An 18,107-nucleotide genomic window follows, 5' to 3' on the forward strand; every position below is an offset into this window, starting at 1 on the left:
GATATTATTGTGGTCATTATAGATACTGTATCATGGTTATCTTTCTATGTATGTTTTGATATATTCTTATACAGTTCCACAAGTGTTGTTTTTCTGGTTGTTGCTAGCTATTTCACAGGTGAATGTTGGATGAAGTTGGATGGATGGATTGATCTCATGGCAAGATTGTTTGATAATAGAGTTGTTTAGAGTTTTTTTTTTCTTTGTTATTAATCTTGTCTAGTGCGTGTGTTTAAGGACAATTGTTTAGAAAGGTTTTGTCCAGTAATTGACAAAGGGGGAGATTGTTAGGTCCCTTTATTGTCAAATCCGGGTACAAAAATTTGTGTTGAAAAAGTTGTAATTTTTTCTATGTTTTTGTCTTTCCCGCTCGAGCAGGACCATTGGCGCTCGAGCGGAGTTTGGGGTCTCTCAGTATTTTGTCAGGTCTGTAAAAATACTGGAAGGTGTGATTTCGCACTCGAGCGGGTTCTCAAGCGCTCGAGCGGAACTCTATTTTATCATACACATATTTTGCTGAATCCGCTCGAGCGGGATGTTGGGCGCTCGAGCGGAGATCGCGGACTCAGGTTGCCTATTTATACCTGTTTAGGCTAATTTTACTTTTCACTTTTCCTAGATCTTATTCAAGAGTCCTAGGGTTTTGTTTGAAGTTTTCTTATGAGGTTTTTGTGAGTTTTCCTTGATGTTTTTGAGAGAGTTCTAAACTTATGATTTGAGATTTATACATCAAGGAGTTTGTTACTTTATATTCAAGAGAGTTCTCTTCGGTGGATTCCGAAGATTCAAACGTAGAGTTTCAAAAGGCATTTGATTCTGTACGTAGTCGTTAATTCGACAAGTGAAGTTATGGATTCAATTTCAGGATTGATCAATTCCGAGACGAAGGTGTGGTGAAAGAGTTACAGAAGATTCGAAGACAAATTGACTGAGTTGGGTAATTTGTGTATTATCTTTGTAATCTTTCTTTCTTCAGTAGTGGATTCATTAGTGGCGTTTCGCCCGTGGTTTTTTACTACAATTGAAGGTTCTTCAATTGTGGTTTTTTCCACGTAAAAATCGTTTGTGTCGATTTATTATTTTTCCGAAAACAACAATTTAAATCACTTTCGTAAGTGCTTAATGATTTAGATTGCGTGTTTTGAATAATTAGGATTTGAAATTTTTTAATCTTAATCTAATCACGAATCACTTAGGATTTTCAACTTAAATAACCATGTAAATGTTTCTATATTTTCACGTGAAATGAGTCCACAACCTAATAATGTTAACTGTCCATGATGGTTGACCCCAATAAAAGGGGCAAAGGGCATATCATATTTATTTACCAAGTATGTCGTGTCAAATGTGATCACATCGCCAAACTCTTCAAATGTAGCCCTACTCCTTGCATCAGCCCAAAATACATTTAGTAATCTGCCATCTTCATCCAAATCCAGGACATAAAAAAATTCTGAATTATCAACTTGCATTTTCACAAAATAATTATACATTGCAGTGGCATCTCCTTTCTTGAGTTTCAAATGACGAACTTTGTCCATATGATTCCTACAATCTTTCTCTAAATATGACAACTTCTCATGCCCTCCAGCTTCAAGCACAAATCGAGTAAAATTTTTGTTCATCCTAATCAATGCACTATCATTTAATTCAAGTCTCCTTTTCACATGTGGTTCAAGAATCCTATTTTACTTGAAAAAACGAGATTTGCTTGGACTCATTTCACGGTTATGCTCAAGTCTTAAGGATCGCAGTATCCATATTCCATCGCCTTGTAAATTTGCATTAAGTCCAGCTTTGCATTCCGTTTTAGTTTGTGGGCGTAATTTAACTATATTGCTTGTTTTGATTTTTGCCTTTCCAACACGAGTACAAGCAATAGTTACATATTTTTTCTCCCCATCATCTCCTATTTTACAATATTTCTTTGACACCGCAAAACCATTTCTCTTCCCATATCTTGAATAATATTCATAAATATCATCAATTGACTTAAATGTCATTCCCACTTTAGGATCCTCAATTTCAACTTCTACATTTTTTGTCTTCTATTTCAGTCTCAATATCGATTTTGTCACAGTCCTCATTTGATCCCCTCAATATTTCTTTATCCATACCTCTACAATGTAAATAATAAATTAAAAAAAATTTATTCATAACAAAGGCCACAAAACCCTAATTAAGTAGAAAATTAAATTATTTTATTAACTTTCTGCTGAAATTTTGTAAAAATTCAAGTAGCAAATTCAGCAATAAAAAATTCAAGAAGAAATTTTAGCAACAAATTCGGCTGGTGTTATCTCATAACAATTTTACGCACCGTGAATTCATAACTTGTATAAATTCAAATAAATTTTGAATAAATTTCATCACTTGTTTATTTTTGGTGTTGGCCTTTCTCATGATGAGAATGTGAATCAAATTAACAAATTTTAACAAACAACATATGATTCTTCAAATAAAAAACTTGTAGCTGAAACAACCCATATCATTGAATAGCACAAATTAAAAAAAAAAAAAAAAGTCGATGCATGACAACACCAACAACAACCATTAGTGAAAAAAACACAACACAACAACAACCATTAGTGAAAAAACCAAGCCACTTAACAAAGCAACTGCTACTAAATCTTCATACTGCTATAACGGAGCCGCTATATTTTCATACCTTTGTGATCAGAGATAGTGTTCTTGCAAGAACTCGTAGCAGAAATCGCCGACCGCCAGAAACGTGAGGCAAAGAGAAGTTTTTTTTTTTTTTTGAGGGATTGTCGCTGCTGTTTAAGTGACTGCGTGTTGTTAGGGGCTCCAATATAAAATCAGAACTTTCTCTCTTTATAGTCTTTCTAACTTCTCTTTTTATTTTTTTTTAATAATATATTGGGGGTTCCACTAAGATGAGTTGGTCACTGCCAACTCATTCATGAAACCTTTCCTGATAAATGATTCCTGACTCCTAGCATTATTGATAATAATATAAGAACCTTAGAAGATCGAACCAAAGAAAGATTTGGATATTCATCGATTTGGATGAAAACCTCAGAGAAAGATTTATCTCCGTCCAGATCTAGTAGAACTTGAACTTGGTCTAGATCTAACATCATCGATGACGGACGCCGGTGGATCTGACGGACATAGAGAGGGAAGACGAAGTGGTGGTGTCAGCGACTGAGATGGAGAGGAGAGAGGAGAGAGAAAGAATGGGAAGAAAAAGAGACAGTATGTTACGGTTTGAAGGAGGTGACAGAGTATGAGATCAACACGGTTATGAAGGTGGTGTTAGGGGGGAAAGACAAATCGTGTGAGATTGAAGAGAGAGAGAGGGAGGAAACGAGATCGACGGTGAAGGAGAGAGAGAGAGAGAGAGAGAGAGAGAGAGAGAGAGAGAGGAGATCAGTGGAGGAGGGAAACGGCGACGAGTGACGCTGATGAGGAAGGCAGAGATCTCAATAAGGGTTTGGGACCGGCTGAAGAGACAGAGATCAAAGTTCAGAGTGACTGAGTGAAAGGGTTTGGGACCCAATATATAAGAAAGGACATTTTGATCATTTTTCTTGAACTTATCTTCTTGAACAAAATGTTTTAATGCCAAAAACTTTAAACAAACAAAATTAAAATTTAGACTTTTGGACTAAGTAGCCTTGTTTGTATTATTTTTGACAAATGACTTCTTAGTATTTTTTGAAGAGAAAATGTGAAATTTGAAAAAGGCAAGGATCGGGGATGCTTTAACTTTAGACCTCCAAAAAATACACAAAAGATGAAGACAATCTGAGAGAGCTGTGAGTGGGGGTGAGCTGACCATGTCCATGGATGAACAAGAAGACCACGATGGTCTCCATTCTCGAGCTTCAGCCTCTCGGCGCACTCGCTCCCAGGTAGCTCCCGACTGGTCCTCCCAAGAATCCCTCACCCTCATCACCGAGATCGCCGCCGTCGAACGCGACTGTCGCAACACTCTCTCCTCTTTCCAAAAATGGAAGATTATCATTGAGAATTGCAACTCCTTGGAAGTCTTCCGTAGCCTCAACCAGTGTCGCCGTAAATGGGACTCCCTTCTATCCAAGTACAAGGAGATCAAGCTCTGGGAATCGTCCGAGTCCCTGGTCGAATCGTACTGGTTGATTGATTATGAGCGAAGATGCGAATTTGGGTTTCTTGAGGATTTTGATTTCGAGGTGTTTAAAGCCATTGATGATCATTTGAAGGTGGGTGATGGGTCGGATACTGACCCGGATGTTGATCCTGAAGTTGTCGCCGATGGAGTGGCCGAGCCTGGTATGCTTTTTCTCATATCATTCAACTGTGATTTAGGTGTTTGCTTGTTTATTTGATTGCTAGCATTGCATGCCCTTTTAATCTTCAAAAAATGGGTAGTTTAAATTATCTTCTATTGGATTGAAATCTGAGTAATTTCAATTGTACACTAGCATTGTTGAGCTGAAATAGTATTTGATTTGGCATTGGATGACCATTATAGGTTAAAAATTCAGTCAGATTTTAGTGGTGTTTGTTGTTGCAAAATTTGGGTATGTTTGGTGTTTGGCTTAGTTTCTTGCAGTTGAAAGTACTTATACCAAGGACTTCGTAATAAGGATTTTCAAGAGAAGATGGACGTTTGGCTTAGCTTTTGAATGTTTATCAATTTATAGTGTTAGAAGAAGAACATTCAGTACAAATTGGGTGCTAAAAAGATGTGGTACGATTAGCCAATGAACAACTTATGAACTAAGGGGAAGGGCCTTTTTAGCAGGTTGGTAAATGAGGTTCGTTTGGCATTGGCTTTTGTAGCCTCGTTTGTTTTTGTTTTGGGGCTTTTTTAATTTTTGTGAGAGAAAAGGTGTAATGATTTTGAGTAAATAGTAGTATTTTGTCTTATTGGCTTTTATAGTCAATTTTGTCTTTTTGTGATTATTTAGCCCCAAAAAGTTTGCCAAACCAGGGCTGAATGTGAATAGCTGCACCCTATTGAATCCTGAAGAAAAATTTATATTGGAGCTCGTCAATAGGAATAAGATGTGGTTTTCCACCAAGAACTGGGATTTTGCTGTCAAATACCGCTTTTATGATAGGGTATGCAATTTATGCTGACTTCGCTTTCATTAATGGTATCTCAGTCTAGTTGTTTGTTTCTCTAAACACAACTTTACATCGTAAAACTTGTGCATGCCATCCTACTTCGATGAGGGACTGCATGGGATTAATTTCTTTATGTCCCATCCATAAAGTGTATGTATTACTGCAACCAATTAGCTTATGCCATATCAGCATTTTGGTTTATTATTCATATGACCTGAGTGTCGGACAATCTTCACTGTATTTAAAAGTTTTAATTCTATTGTGTACACAACAACAAATAGAATTTAAAGAAATAAAGAAAAGGAGAGAATTTGTTTGATTACAAAAATCAAACTCAAAATAAAAATAAATAAATAAAAACAGATTTTATTTTGTTACAAAAAACAAAATTAAAATCTGATTTAAATAAATAAAAACAACACTGAAAATAAATTAAATAACTTACTTGATTTAATTTCTTTGAATTATTTTCTGATCAAGTCCAGTGTTTGACACTGTGTCCTTAAGACAGATTCGTCCTCTCCACGGTGCTTTCAGAATTTGGACGTCTATCTCCCAGGATGAAATGATCTACCACAAACAATAGCAGCACTACAAATTGTTTGCCTTACGAACACACTAAGTGTTTACACTCTTTCTTTCGGAAATAAAATGCAGCAAGATGAAGAATATAATTAGCAGAGGATGGAGTACGAAAAATCTGAGAAAAATCCAAATGGGAGGCTAGTCTATTTATAGATGTTAAGGTGGCTTTTCGTTTTGAATTGAACAGGTATGAAACCTGTTAGATTCAAATTTAAACAGATTTGAATCTGTTTATTCAAACAGATAGAAACGGGAAGGGCCCTGTTTGGATGAACAATAAATCCAAAACTGTTTAATTTTGTTTGAAAACGGGAAGGGCTCTGTTTGGATGAGCACTAAATCCAAAACAGTTTAATTCTGTGTGAAAACGGGAAGGGCCCTGTTTGGATAAACAATAAATCCAAACCAGTTTATTGAATTCTGAATTTTATTTTAATAAAAAATAAAATAAAATTCAAATGTTTTTGGCCCAAAAAGATTAGAAGCCCAACCCAACCAGCCCGACCGGACGGGCGGCGGCGCGCGTGTGTGGTGATTTTTAGGTCCAATGGGTCTAGCCCATTTTGCCCATAACCTCTCCCTCTAAAACACTTGGGTACCCCTTGGGGCACACCCCAAGTATCTCACCCTAAGCCTTATAAACCCTTTCAAAACTTCCCACCAAATCAATGTGGGACAAGCCAATTTACAACCTTAAGGAATTTTCACCAAAAACTCCATTTCCATGGAGCACACTTTGGCTTCAATTTCCCATTCACTCGGTAATGGTTTTGATCAACCAAATATACCACGTGAATCACAACGCGGCATAGAACGCGTTACCACTTTGACCCGAGTAAATCGACACTCGGGGCCCACCTAAAAAATAGACCGAACTTAGGAAAAAATTCTGGTTTTATCCAGAATTTTATAACTATTTCCAACACTGAGAATTAGACAGCAACTTCCCTTTCCTTCTCTGCTGGATGTCCATCATGGGAAGATAAAGTCTGATAAGCAAAATGATTAAGGCAAATCATTATTAGATTATATCACAAAAATAAATGGGATTGGTAACTAATTTACCACCATAATGGGCACAATTAATCCAGTAAAGCCACCAGCAGTACCCTCAATCTCCACGATCCAACCAAGAACAAAGAGAAAATAGACCAAGAGCAATAGGGTGGTTGGCGCTGGTCGATGGTGGGGACTGTCGGAGTGGAAAGGGAGAAGGGAGAAGGCAGTGGTTGTTAGAGTAGATGAGGGAGAGAGGTGGTGTTGGTTGGTGGCAGGGGTGGGCTGGAGGCGTATGTAGCAATAGACGATGGTGTGGGTTGCGGGTAGAATGGTCGGCAATGGGCATTGTTGCTGATAGAGGTGGCAAAGGGAGAGGAGGTAGAGGCGTGAGGGGAAAGGGGAGGGAGGTAATCACATGTGGTATGGTGTATGTAGAATCTCATGTAGCAGTGAAGTATTTAAGATGTAACTAAAGTTAGTTGACATGTCTTTTATTCATTGGCAGTCCGTAAATTGAGCTTTCATGGAGCAACCATGAATTAGTTAATCCCAACTCCAAAACTTAGTTTTGGAATCACTAAGAAGTTAAAAATCGCTTAAATTTCACACATAGCCCCTTGGTTCCATCAATATATTCCCAACTGTAAGTTTCTCTAGATACTACTTATTTATTTTAATAGTAAGTTCTCTACAATATGCTTTTTTGCGTGACTTTGTGCTTGAGACTGTAGGAAGTGCACCAGTGCAAGCCACATCTCAAAACACGAGGTGCTTACATTTGTGTGTAGATGCGCCTCGAACATTCCGGGGAAAATCCTGTTTTGTTAAATGGGCTCACTACAGTTCGGACTCAATGTCACGGTTCTGAATCTGATCTCGCAAAGTGCAATGCAAGACCGATAAATCACCAAAGAATCCAAATCCAGAAAATCATTTTGAAAAACTAATTTTTAGAAAGAAGTGTCAAATATGGACTGGTTTGCCAGATACAAAGTCGCCACCTAAATATTTTATTTTGGGAGAATTTAGGAAACCCTAACACGTTGCTTAAGGCCATGTGTCCGTCATCACCAAAGTTGCCTCGGCTCGAGAACTTGGGTACGATTGGGAAAGGTCAGCTATGAGCACCCCCGCTCGCCCGATCAAAGATCGGGCACTACTAAACATGATATTTTATTTTGAAAACATATGCGCTCTTATTCCGGTGGATTAGCCTAGAAATACTATGTGATGCACACAGCAAACAAGTATAGGCTGGATCACCTGGATTGGAACAAAATATTTCATGTTTGTCTATGAAAGCGGTTTGCTACTCGCAAGTAGGCTAAAATACGGATTTTGCCACCCTCAAGTGAGCTTAGAAAACATGGTGATTTGCCATTCTCAAGTGGGCTTAAAGCTCGCAATCAGTGAATTGTTCCAACTCCAGTAATCCAACCTTCACCCACAGGCATTCAGGCAGTTATATCACATAAGCAGTTAGCCTCACGGCAAGCATGCTATAATGGCAGTCACTCACACGCATGCAAGGATGCTAAAGCATAAACACTTACCGAGTACTCCGAGCCAAAATAAAAGCTATGTTAGAAACCAATGCATGATCCTAGCTATGTTAAGAATGCCTAATGCAACACAACAAAATGCAACTAGAAGTAGGCTCGGCTATTCTGAGATGGCATACGAAATGCTACAGATAACATGTATTCAACTTGAAATTGAAATACAATGCAGTTAGTATAATGCGCCGAGCCCGGTGCATGTAAGACAGATGAATGGATGCAAACATTCGAGCATAAGAATGCTAATTAAAACATGCCCTAAAACTAACCATCGTAAACAGGTAAGTAAAAAGGAGAAAGACGTGGGGTTGGAAGACATGCATCACACACACGCACACTTATTACAACAGTTGTGCCCTCTCGACGGAGGGTTCGAATAAATAATACAAAACCAACTAGCTAATCTAATTAAACTAGTTATTACACAACCACAATGAATAAAAAATTACAGCTAATTATTCCTTAACTAATTAACAAATTAGCTAAGTAAGCAGTTAAACTATCATGCAAACTACAAGAAACGGATTGCCTCAGCTCTACCTTGGGTGATGAAGGATGCATGAATGCTTGAATTGCCTTGTTCAGAAATCCCTCGCGACGCCCCGACTTGCCTTTGGTTGCAATTGACCTCAGAACATTGCACAAGGCTCCAGAAGGCTGAAACTCCACCCTGGGAGTCTGTGGGAAGGCTGCTGACCAACTATTGGTCTTGGAGACCACCTACCAACCACCTTTTGTGGGAGAAACCAAAAGAGGTGGTCGGCCTGCCAGAAAAGCTGGTCGGCCGACCAGTTTCTGCCTCTGGTTCCTGGTTTTCTGCAACAAGGAGAAAGAGAGAGGCATGGCAAGGTATTTTCAACATATGTGTGCACGACCACTCTCTCCATCATTGTACAAGCTCAAGAGAGTGTAGGTCTCGATCCTCGGGCCATCAATCACGCGTCTCGATGCATGATGGCCGAGGAACCGAATTGCACAACTTAATATAGAATGAATGCACATATGAACACATTAATACCTAAACTCCATCATGTATAGTCAAGAGTGTCGGCGACAGGGAATCGAGGCACGTTTCATCACTTCGAGTATGAAACGTCCCTCGTTTCCCGTGTTTGGGCTAACTCCTATCCCAAACACAATGCAACAAACATGGCATGTACCAATGCAACTCTAGCAAGCAATCCTAATGCAATGCCACTTAGCCATGGATACATGCAAAGGATGAACATGCAAGCATGCACCTAGCATACACAATGCTAAAACTACATGGCATGTATAATGCTCATGACACTAGCATACGCAATGCACATGGAAACTAACATACACAATCAGATAAACAAGGCATGCACAATGCAGTGATCAATCATGCGACAACATGGCACTCAATGTTGTGAACTACAATGGCATACTCGATGCAAAATGGACTTAAACCAAAATGGATGGGCCTCAGCCATACCCAAATCAGTGCCCATAGATGATGAAAACAAAGCTCCAAAACTCATGCCAGCATGCACAATACAATGGCCCCGAGCCTAAGGCACAAAAACATAACTTTGTACATGCATTGAAAGGACTAAACATGGGGTACAATGGCATATATTCCAGCTCTGAAATGGCATATAACATGACTCCAAAATGACTCTGAATCATGCAAACAACTCACACAACGCATGTTGGATGGCTCAAGCATTGAAACTAGTAAAATGCATTACACTATAGGCATGAAAAGCGATGCTCAAATGATGAAACCAACCCCAAACAGACCATATGCAGGCCCAAAATAATAGCAAAATGGGTTGGGATGATGGCTTGAAAGGCACAAAAGTGAAGCTCATGCAATGGCTCGCAAATAGGGCATAAATGCACAACTCTAAAGAGCACTTAAAGCATGGAAAATATGGAAGTGTAACACCCCTATAAGCTCTGAAATATCATGCCCAATGATGCCAAAACATCCAAATAGCTTAAGTTAAGCATGCAAGGGACCTCCAAACTCAAAGCTAGTCAATGCTATTACACAATAAGTATGCATGGCAAGCATATTTTGACCAAGAGGCCTTAAGACAGAGCTAAGGCAGCCCAAAATATGAACAAAATCAGTTTGAAGCATGGCTAAAATATGCTAGAATAGAGGGCCAAAACAACATGCATTGTGAGCTAGTGAACATGAGTTACACTACAAGCATATGAAGCATGTAAAGGACTACCAAACCAAGCAAAAATAGAGTCATGGCATGCCAAATGATGGCCAAAAATCCACTGAAACAAGACCAATACATGCAAGAATGACATGCTCCTTTGATAAGCCATGAAAGGGGTTACTCTACACATGCAAGAAGCAAGCAAAAGGGGACCAAACTAGCCATGGTAAGAGCCTAGGTAGGTCTTAGAAGTCACCAAAAAGTGACTGAACTAGGCCTCCAAATGGTATAAACATATGCTCATTTGGTAGGCCAAAAATGCTAGTAAACAAGACAACAAGAGAGAGGGTCACCCCTCTCTAATTTAGGCCCTCAAAACCACATGCCAACCACTAAAAATCCGCTGGATTTCAGTGGCTTAAAGGCCAAGCAAAGATCAACACAAAGGTCTCATGGTATGGCACAAAACAAGGCTAAATAGAGCATGCAAGAGGGTAGATGACCCTTAACACCAAAAGAGCCTTAAACAATCATGAAAAACACTTAAATATGAAGCTTTTTTCAATTGACAACAAAGCTCAAATAAGCATGCAAATGAGGCTAAGAGAAGGATCGAAACAATGCTTAAAAAGAGGGAAAAGGAATTACCCTTGAAGCTCAGCAAAACCAGCAACTTTCTGAACCAAAACCCAACTTTTGAGACCTCTCAAAACCCTCCAGCAACTCAGTAACAATGGTGGAGGTGTATGGTTATGAGTTGGTGTGCAATAGGCCAAGAACAAAGCACTTTCTAAGCCTAAAATATAGAGACAAAGAGAGATATATGCTTTGCCTTAGAGCAATTCGTCAACCTGGTATAAGGACAGGGAGGGCCTCTCTTATAGAATTTCAAAGCCAAAGTTTCTCCCAGAAGCTAAAAACTTGGTTATTGAGGATCCAGTCTGTGCCTTCCAACTGGCACAGTTTGCATGCACTCAGACAGACAAAACAGGAGGAAGCTGGCCGACCAAAAGAGGTGGTCGGCCAACCACTTTCCCTGGTCGGCCGACCAGGGCAAGTGGTCTCCCAAAACAAAGGCTGGTCAGCCAGGGGGATTGGTGGTCTCCACACTGAAAGCAAGCCTAAGGTGTGGTGAAAGACCAGTAAATGTGGCCCAAAGATTAAGAAAACCAGTTTCCCTACAAGAAAATTGGCTGGCGGGGAGAAAAGTGGTCTCCAAGGAGAAAAGGTGGTCTCCCACCCTTGTACCACCTCCCTAACAAGGAAAACAAGGTTCATGCCAAAAATGAACCAACATGGATGCAAAACGAGAGTTCGGGAGGCAAAGCGCACGGCCGGGTGCCTCGAAAACTGGCTGTTGAGCACTGAAAGTGGCGTGTGACCACAAAAGTGGTCTCCCGGGCCACAGTGTCCCCCTGGACAGAGGAAACAAGGTGCGTACCAAAAACCCGGGCAAACGGAGAATGTTAAGCGGTCCCGAGCCAAGGCGCACGACCGACGTCCCCGAAAATTGGAAACTAGTCTCCAAATAGGAACAGTGGCCTATGACCACGAAAGTAGTCTACAACCACTGAGAGATGGTGTACAAGATCTCTCCCTCCCTTCGAAAAGGGAAAACAAGACCTGGTCCGCAAACCGAGTCAAAGCACAAAAAAGTTCTGAGGCCTGGAGGCAAGGCTCTCAGTCGAGAACTCCGAAACCTCAGGATGAGCACAACATGCACCATCATCGAGCGCTCAATTGATGACGTCTGAGTCTTAAGGTCAGTCAAAAATGGGGTGTCTGCAGTTGCCCCTCTTTGACAGAACTCGAAAGTCATAACAATGACGGAAGTGAATGTCAAAGCCCAGAGACGACACATTTTTGACAAGGCCGAAGACTTAGACAAACAGGCGAGATAATCAAAGAAATGTGCCCGCAGGCAGGGGCAAAATGCAAAAGACATGCACAAAGCCGGACATAAGTTATGATCATGCAAAGAAAGCTGTAACAAGGCATATCACGCAACAGTTTTAAGCAATCATACACAAATCTAACTACATTTCAGTGCAGAAAGGATGTAAGAGAATTATTCAATTCTCGTTACGTCTCACGCAGAGAACATACAATACCTGTGGTTTGTCTGGCCGCGCCAGCCTCAAATGAACCGTACATACAATATCATGCTTGTAAAAGAAAGAAACTTAACAGGTACAATACTGTTAGAAATATGCATAACAATGCAAATGAAAAGTGCTTAACAACTCAAGCGAAGGGATGCATGACAATGCAAGCTAGGTGTGACGCATAACAATGCGAGCGAAATATGCATAACAATGCAACAAGTGTGCGTGAAAACGCGGGTAAAGTGTGCATAACAATGCGGTTGAAACAAGCATGACAATGCAAGTAAAATGTGCGCGACAACGCAGGTGAGGATTGCATAACAATGCAATTGAGGCATAAACACATGTAAGTGAAGTACACGCGACAACGCATACAATGTGTGAAGCATGATGTAGACACTTGTAAGTAAAGCATACACGACAGCGCATGCGATGTGTGTAACAGGAATTGAACACATGTAAGTAAAGCATACGCGACAATGCATGCAATGTGTGAAGTAGGAATTGAACACATGTAAGTAAAGCATATGCGACAACGCATACAATGTGTGAAGCAGGAATTGAACACATGTAAGTAAAGCATACGCGACAACGCATGCAATGTGTGAAGTAGGAATTGAACACATATAAGTAAAGCATACGCGACAACGCATGCAATGTGTGAAGCAGGAATTGAACACATGTAAGTAAAGCATACGCAACAACGCATGCAATGTGTGAAGCAGGAATTGAACACATATAAGTAAAACATACGCGATAATGCATGCAATGTGTGAAGCAGGAATGCATGCAATGTGTGAAGCAGGAATTGAACACATGTAAGTAAAGCATACGCGACAACGCATGCAATGTGTGAAGCAGGAATTGAACACATATATGTAAAGCATACGCGACAACGCATGCAATGTGTGAAGCAGGAATTGAACACATGTAAGTAAAGCATACGTGACAACGCATGCAATGTGTGAAGTAGGAATTGAACACATGTAAATAAAGCATACGCGACAACGCATGCAATGTGCGAAGTAGGAATGGCGTGCGCAACAACACAAGCAAAGAAAGTACGTAACAATGCAGGAGAGGTATAACTTTAATAGCATGCTCGAAACAAAACGCTGAGTTAAAGAAGTGCAAGCCTCAAAGAGGGCAACTCAAACGCGACCTCCGATTCACCTCTCTGAGGGGTTACAACGTACTAAAAAGGATACACCTTGCTCTTGGCGAATAACAACAAGCCACATGTGGAACACTTGAATTGAAGTTCCCGCGGAGACATTTCGTGCGAAAAGTGCACTTTTCTTGTATTTTCTCGAGAGTCGAGGACTCCAATCATCACCAAAATGCACAGGGAAAAGAAAGGGACTTTGGAGACCACCCCTGAGGGCCACCGACCACCCAGCAAAGCCACCGACCCCAAAAGGTAGTCGACCAGCCAGAAAAACTGGTCGGCCGACCAATTTACTAAAATTGGGGCAGTTTTGTCTTTTGACATTCAGATCTTTAAGTTCACTTGGCCAAACCACTTTTGCTCACAACTCTAAGGCCGAAATCAGCTCCTCTTCCTTCCTAGACCATTTTCCCCCTCAGATCTGCACTTTATATGCGTTTTCCAACGCCCCACGCAAAGTTGTTTCGTGAAAACTTTCGGTTCTCTTCACTTTGAACCGATTAAAATTTGATTTCGGAGCTTCTTTCTCCATTTTCACCAATTGAGGTATGTTTGTCTCGATGTTTGGCACATTTTCTCGGGAGTTGACTTTTGTTGACTTTTTCCTTTCCCGAGAGTTGACTTTTGTTAACTTTTTGCAATTTTGGCTCATTTCGCTCATTTTTTGCTCATTTTGTAGATTTCTTAGGATGGCGGATCACTTTCCTCACGGTGGAGGTCCTCCACAGGCCGGGGACGAGCCATATATCATGTCATTGCCACCGAGGATTCGTCCTTTTGACCCGGAGAGGTACGACCCTCAGGAGCACATCCTACCTCCTGCCACCTTTTATCATTTTACCAACTTCGAGCGGCGAGCACCCCCAGATTTGCTGCTTCGAGAGCCGGAGTCCCATTTATCTCACCAGGCGCGAGAGGTATGTACTTCACTTTTACATTCTCTACAATGTGTTTTTATATTTCTTGCACACTTCATGTTTTCGCTATGTATTATATCTGCTCGTTCTGAACACATTTGCATACACAACATCCGGTCCATTTGGCACACAGCTTATACATAACAATACTCTGTTCCTTTGGCACGCAGCTTACTTTGAACACACAATTTGTCTCAGGCACACAGCACATTTTCAAGCACATAGCTAACTCTTTGGGCATACAGCTAACTCTTTGGACATACAGCTCATTTTCTGGGCACATAGCTCGTTTTTCGGGCACACAGCTCGTACGTTTCTGAACACGCAGTTCATAGATTTTCATTTCTGAACACACAGGTCATTCACTTCATTTGCACGCAGCTCATACTAAACACACAGTCCATAACACAACATTTGATTTGATCTGCATGAAGCTCATGCATTTCCCTTTGAATACGCAGCTCAGACCTTTCAATTTTGAACACACAACCCATGCATTTTTGTTCGCACGCAACTCATACATTTCACCTTTCATTTACTTCATTTCTGAACACACAGTTCATCTACTTCATTTGCACGCAGTTCATACATTTCATTCTGAAACTGAATACATCTGTTCATTCTGAATGCAGGTATCTTCCTGTTCCACACGGGGTTATGGATCGATCCTTGCTAGGGAGTGGTATACGGAGCTCCCAGATGTTGTACATCACATCGTGGACGAGGCGGGGTTTGAGCTTTTCTGCGCGGGGATATCACGTTATCCGGCGAGCAGGACCCTCATAGGGGTACTGGTGGAGAGATGGTGGGACACCACCAAATCGTTCCACTTTTCAACTACTAGAGACATGACGATGACCCCATATGGCTTCTCTATGTTGACGGGCCTTGACGTAACCGGCCGACCGGTCCCCTATGATGCAGACATGGGTTAGTAGGAGGCGGCTTGGATATATTTGCTGGAAGTCCGCCCACCGATCGACAGATCATCCGGTAGAGTCAGGTACACTTGGTTCCCCGTGCAGTATAGGGGGACTTCGCCCAAGACTATCGAGGAGATAGAGCAGTATGCTCGAGGGTTTTTGATGTTCCTCCTTGGGACCACTTTGTTCTCCGACAGGGGGAGCACTGTTGGGCTTTATCTTCTTAGTGCGTCAGTAGACCTATCACAGGTCAGTTAGTATGATTGGGGTGGCACTGCCCTTCCTACCCTTTATTGTTACATGAGCGCGACCTCCCGCGGGTGGGGGAACATAGTCGGTGGCTATTAGAGAGCTTGGGAGGTACATTCTGCCCTCTTGATTTTCGTTTCTGCTTTTCATTACCTGTACACTGCACACGGCACGCATTACTTTCTGCACTCTGTATTTTGACAACCACTACCTCGCCTTTCACAGCTATGGGTCTATGCATACTTTTCGACGTTGGCCCCAGAGCTCAAAGTAGAGGTACCTCTCGAGATCCCTTACTCTCACAGATTCGAGGGTCAGTGCCGGCCTCGGCCTCGGGAGACTTTGCCATATCTCCGGCAGTACTTTGACACTGTTCGGGCGATGGAGGTAATCCAAAACTCTCAGTCTTTCATGCTTTCAGCTTTGATTTTCCTTGCATATTTATGACATCTAATCAGTTTATGTACTTATCATTCGCAGATTACTTGGTAGCCATGGGCACCTTTGCCAGGAGATACCCGGTTCCGGTTCTGGTTCTCTAGGGGATGGGCCGCTTCGCGATACAAGGTTTTATTTGAGGGGCCAGTTGGCAGGGCCTGGTTTCTAGGGAATCGCTTCTTGTGTCAGACGATGGGCCACCCTGATCAGGATATCCCCTCAGTACCTCCAGAGGACATGCGGTCCACTGAAGGACTCACTCCCCAGGAGGTCGAGGTCACTATGTTGGGTAATGATGTTATTCTGTTCCTGGAGGAGAGGGAGTACGCGACCTACCGCCATACATACTTGATGCCTCCACTGACGGGTGTCCGTCCTCCCACGAGAAGGGCTGCTGGTGCATCATCATCGAGTCAAGTTCGGGTTGCGGATACCCTTTCGACTAGCAAGGCCGGCACATCGAGAGGTGGGGCTGGACAGATTCCCCCAACTTACCAGCATGCTGGGTGCCCAGATATCCCGATCGAGCTAACAGGTTGGCGGTATGGGACATCCTACCCGATTCCATTGGAGCCTCCATTGTCTGACCATCGATACGTCAGAGACCCTAACTCGCCACCGGTATGCTTTACAGTTTTGATTTATCACTCAGATATTTAGACAGTCATTCATTTATTGATGACTTGCACTTGCATTTGTAGCCTCCCAGCGAGTATATGGATGGATTGCTCGAAGTGGTGGCCTCGCTCGAGGGCATGGTCCTGCAGAGGGAGATGCTACTGTTTGTCGCCGGCGTTCAGGTACTTTTCAATTTCCTTGCATTTATCATACTTCTGATGACATACTGAAATTGAATATTTCACCACATTGGTTGACTGCATGTGTAGAGCATATCTGCCACACACCACATTCACATACTATATCTACATGCACTCATTCTACGTAGCATTCTTGCATCTACACTTGACATACATACTGGCTAATGCACTCAAACTGTCTTTTTCAGGTCCCACTACTACAGGCTGGGCCATTCAGGCCTTCTCGAGGTACTGGGAGAGGGAGTTCGACTCGCAGTCGAGGCAGACGTAGAGCACTTATCAGAGATGATGAGGAGCCTAGCGAGGAGAAGGAGTCTGCGCATCTTCAGTCGGAGACATTCGTAGGCAGAGAGGAGGACTCTGGCTCCGGTTCTGAGAGTGGAGGTGATGCCGGGGTGGATCCCGAGGATGGTAGCTCCGACTCAGATGGTGGTGCTGGTGGAGGTGGTGCAGAGGCTACCCAGGTGAAGAGGATGAAAAGAGCCTCTCGATCTTGAGCTTGATGGCACCGATGCAGATGTTCCTGCTTTATTTTCTTTTTTTACTAGTAGTTGTAGCACATTAGCTTAGGCAACAGTTTTTTTTTCTTTTAAAACTTGTACCTTGTTTTAAGATGTTGTAACAAAAGAAGCTATGATGGAATGAAACAGCTTTTTGTTGAAAAAGTGTTGTATTTTGCATTCTTAGCATCGCATCGCATCACATCATTTTGCACAAAAATGAAATTGAACAGAAATTGAGCACTGTACATTGCCAAGTCAGGTAGTGAACCGACGCAACAAACTAAACAACTTAACCTACTAAGAAACAACAAAACCTTAGCAAGTTTACAACTCGGTAAGCAAATCTTGGTAATGTTGACAAACAAAGAGTAACAACTCGATGTACAAAACCCGACAACTCAATTGGCAAACTTAATAACTCGATAAACAAAACTCAACAACTCGATAAGCAAATGCATTTCTGACAATCCAGGCGACGGCATGCATCCGGAACAGAGGCAAACTCAGACCTTCAACACTCACAACACACAGAAAGGCAAGGAGCTCTCCTCTATAGACTAGGAAAAGACCAAAAACCAGCTTTCGTACTTGGCCGACCACCTTGTGTGGCTGGCCGACCAGTT

General features: G+C 41.8%; 1 protein-coding gene across 2 annotated transcripts; it reads left to right on the forward strand.

Moving 5' to 3' along the window:
- Positions 1 to 3,661: 3,661 nt before the first annotated feature.
- On the forward strand, positions 3,662 to 17,646 carry LOC114295518 (uncharacterized). 2 transcript variants are annotated; one of them, XM_028239755.2, is made up of 7 exons: positions 3,662 to 4,278; positions 14,316 to 14,553; positions 15,186 to 15,836; positions 15,951 to 16,112; positions 16,206 to 16,784; positions 16,865 to 16,963; positions 17,170 to 17,646. In XM_028239755.2, exons 5-7 carry the CDS (start codon positions 16,356 to 16,358, stop codon positions 17,476 to 17,478), a joined length of 837 nt encoding a protein of 278 aa, XP_028095556.2. In that variant the 5' UTR covers positions 3,662 to 4,278; positions 14,316 to 14,553; positions 15,186 to 15,836; positions 15,951 to 16,112; positions 16,206 to 16,355; the 3' UTR covers positions 17,479 to 17,646. The 2 variants fall into 2 exon arrangements, with proteins under 2 accessions (XP_028095556.2, XP_082753831.1); XM_082897705.1 differs by lacking the exons at positions 15,951 to 16,112; positions 16,206 to 16,784; positions 16,865 to 16,963; positions 17,170 to 17,646 and having other exon boundaries at positions 15,186 to 15,478.
- The last annotated feature ends 461 nt before the right edge of the window (positions 17,647 to 18,107 follow it).

Source organism: Camellia sinensis, chromosome 12 (assembly GCF_055761805.1).
Source record: "Camellia sinensis isolate YWXY chromosome 12, ASM5576180v1, whole genome shotgun sequence".
Classification (NCBI taxonomy): Eukaryota; Viridiplantae; Streptophyta; class Magnoliopsida; order Ericales; family Theaceae; genus Camellia; species Camellia sinensis.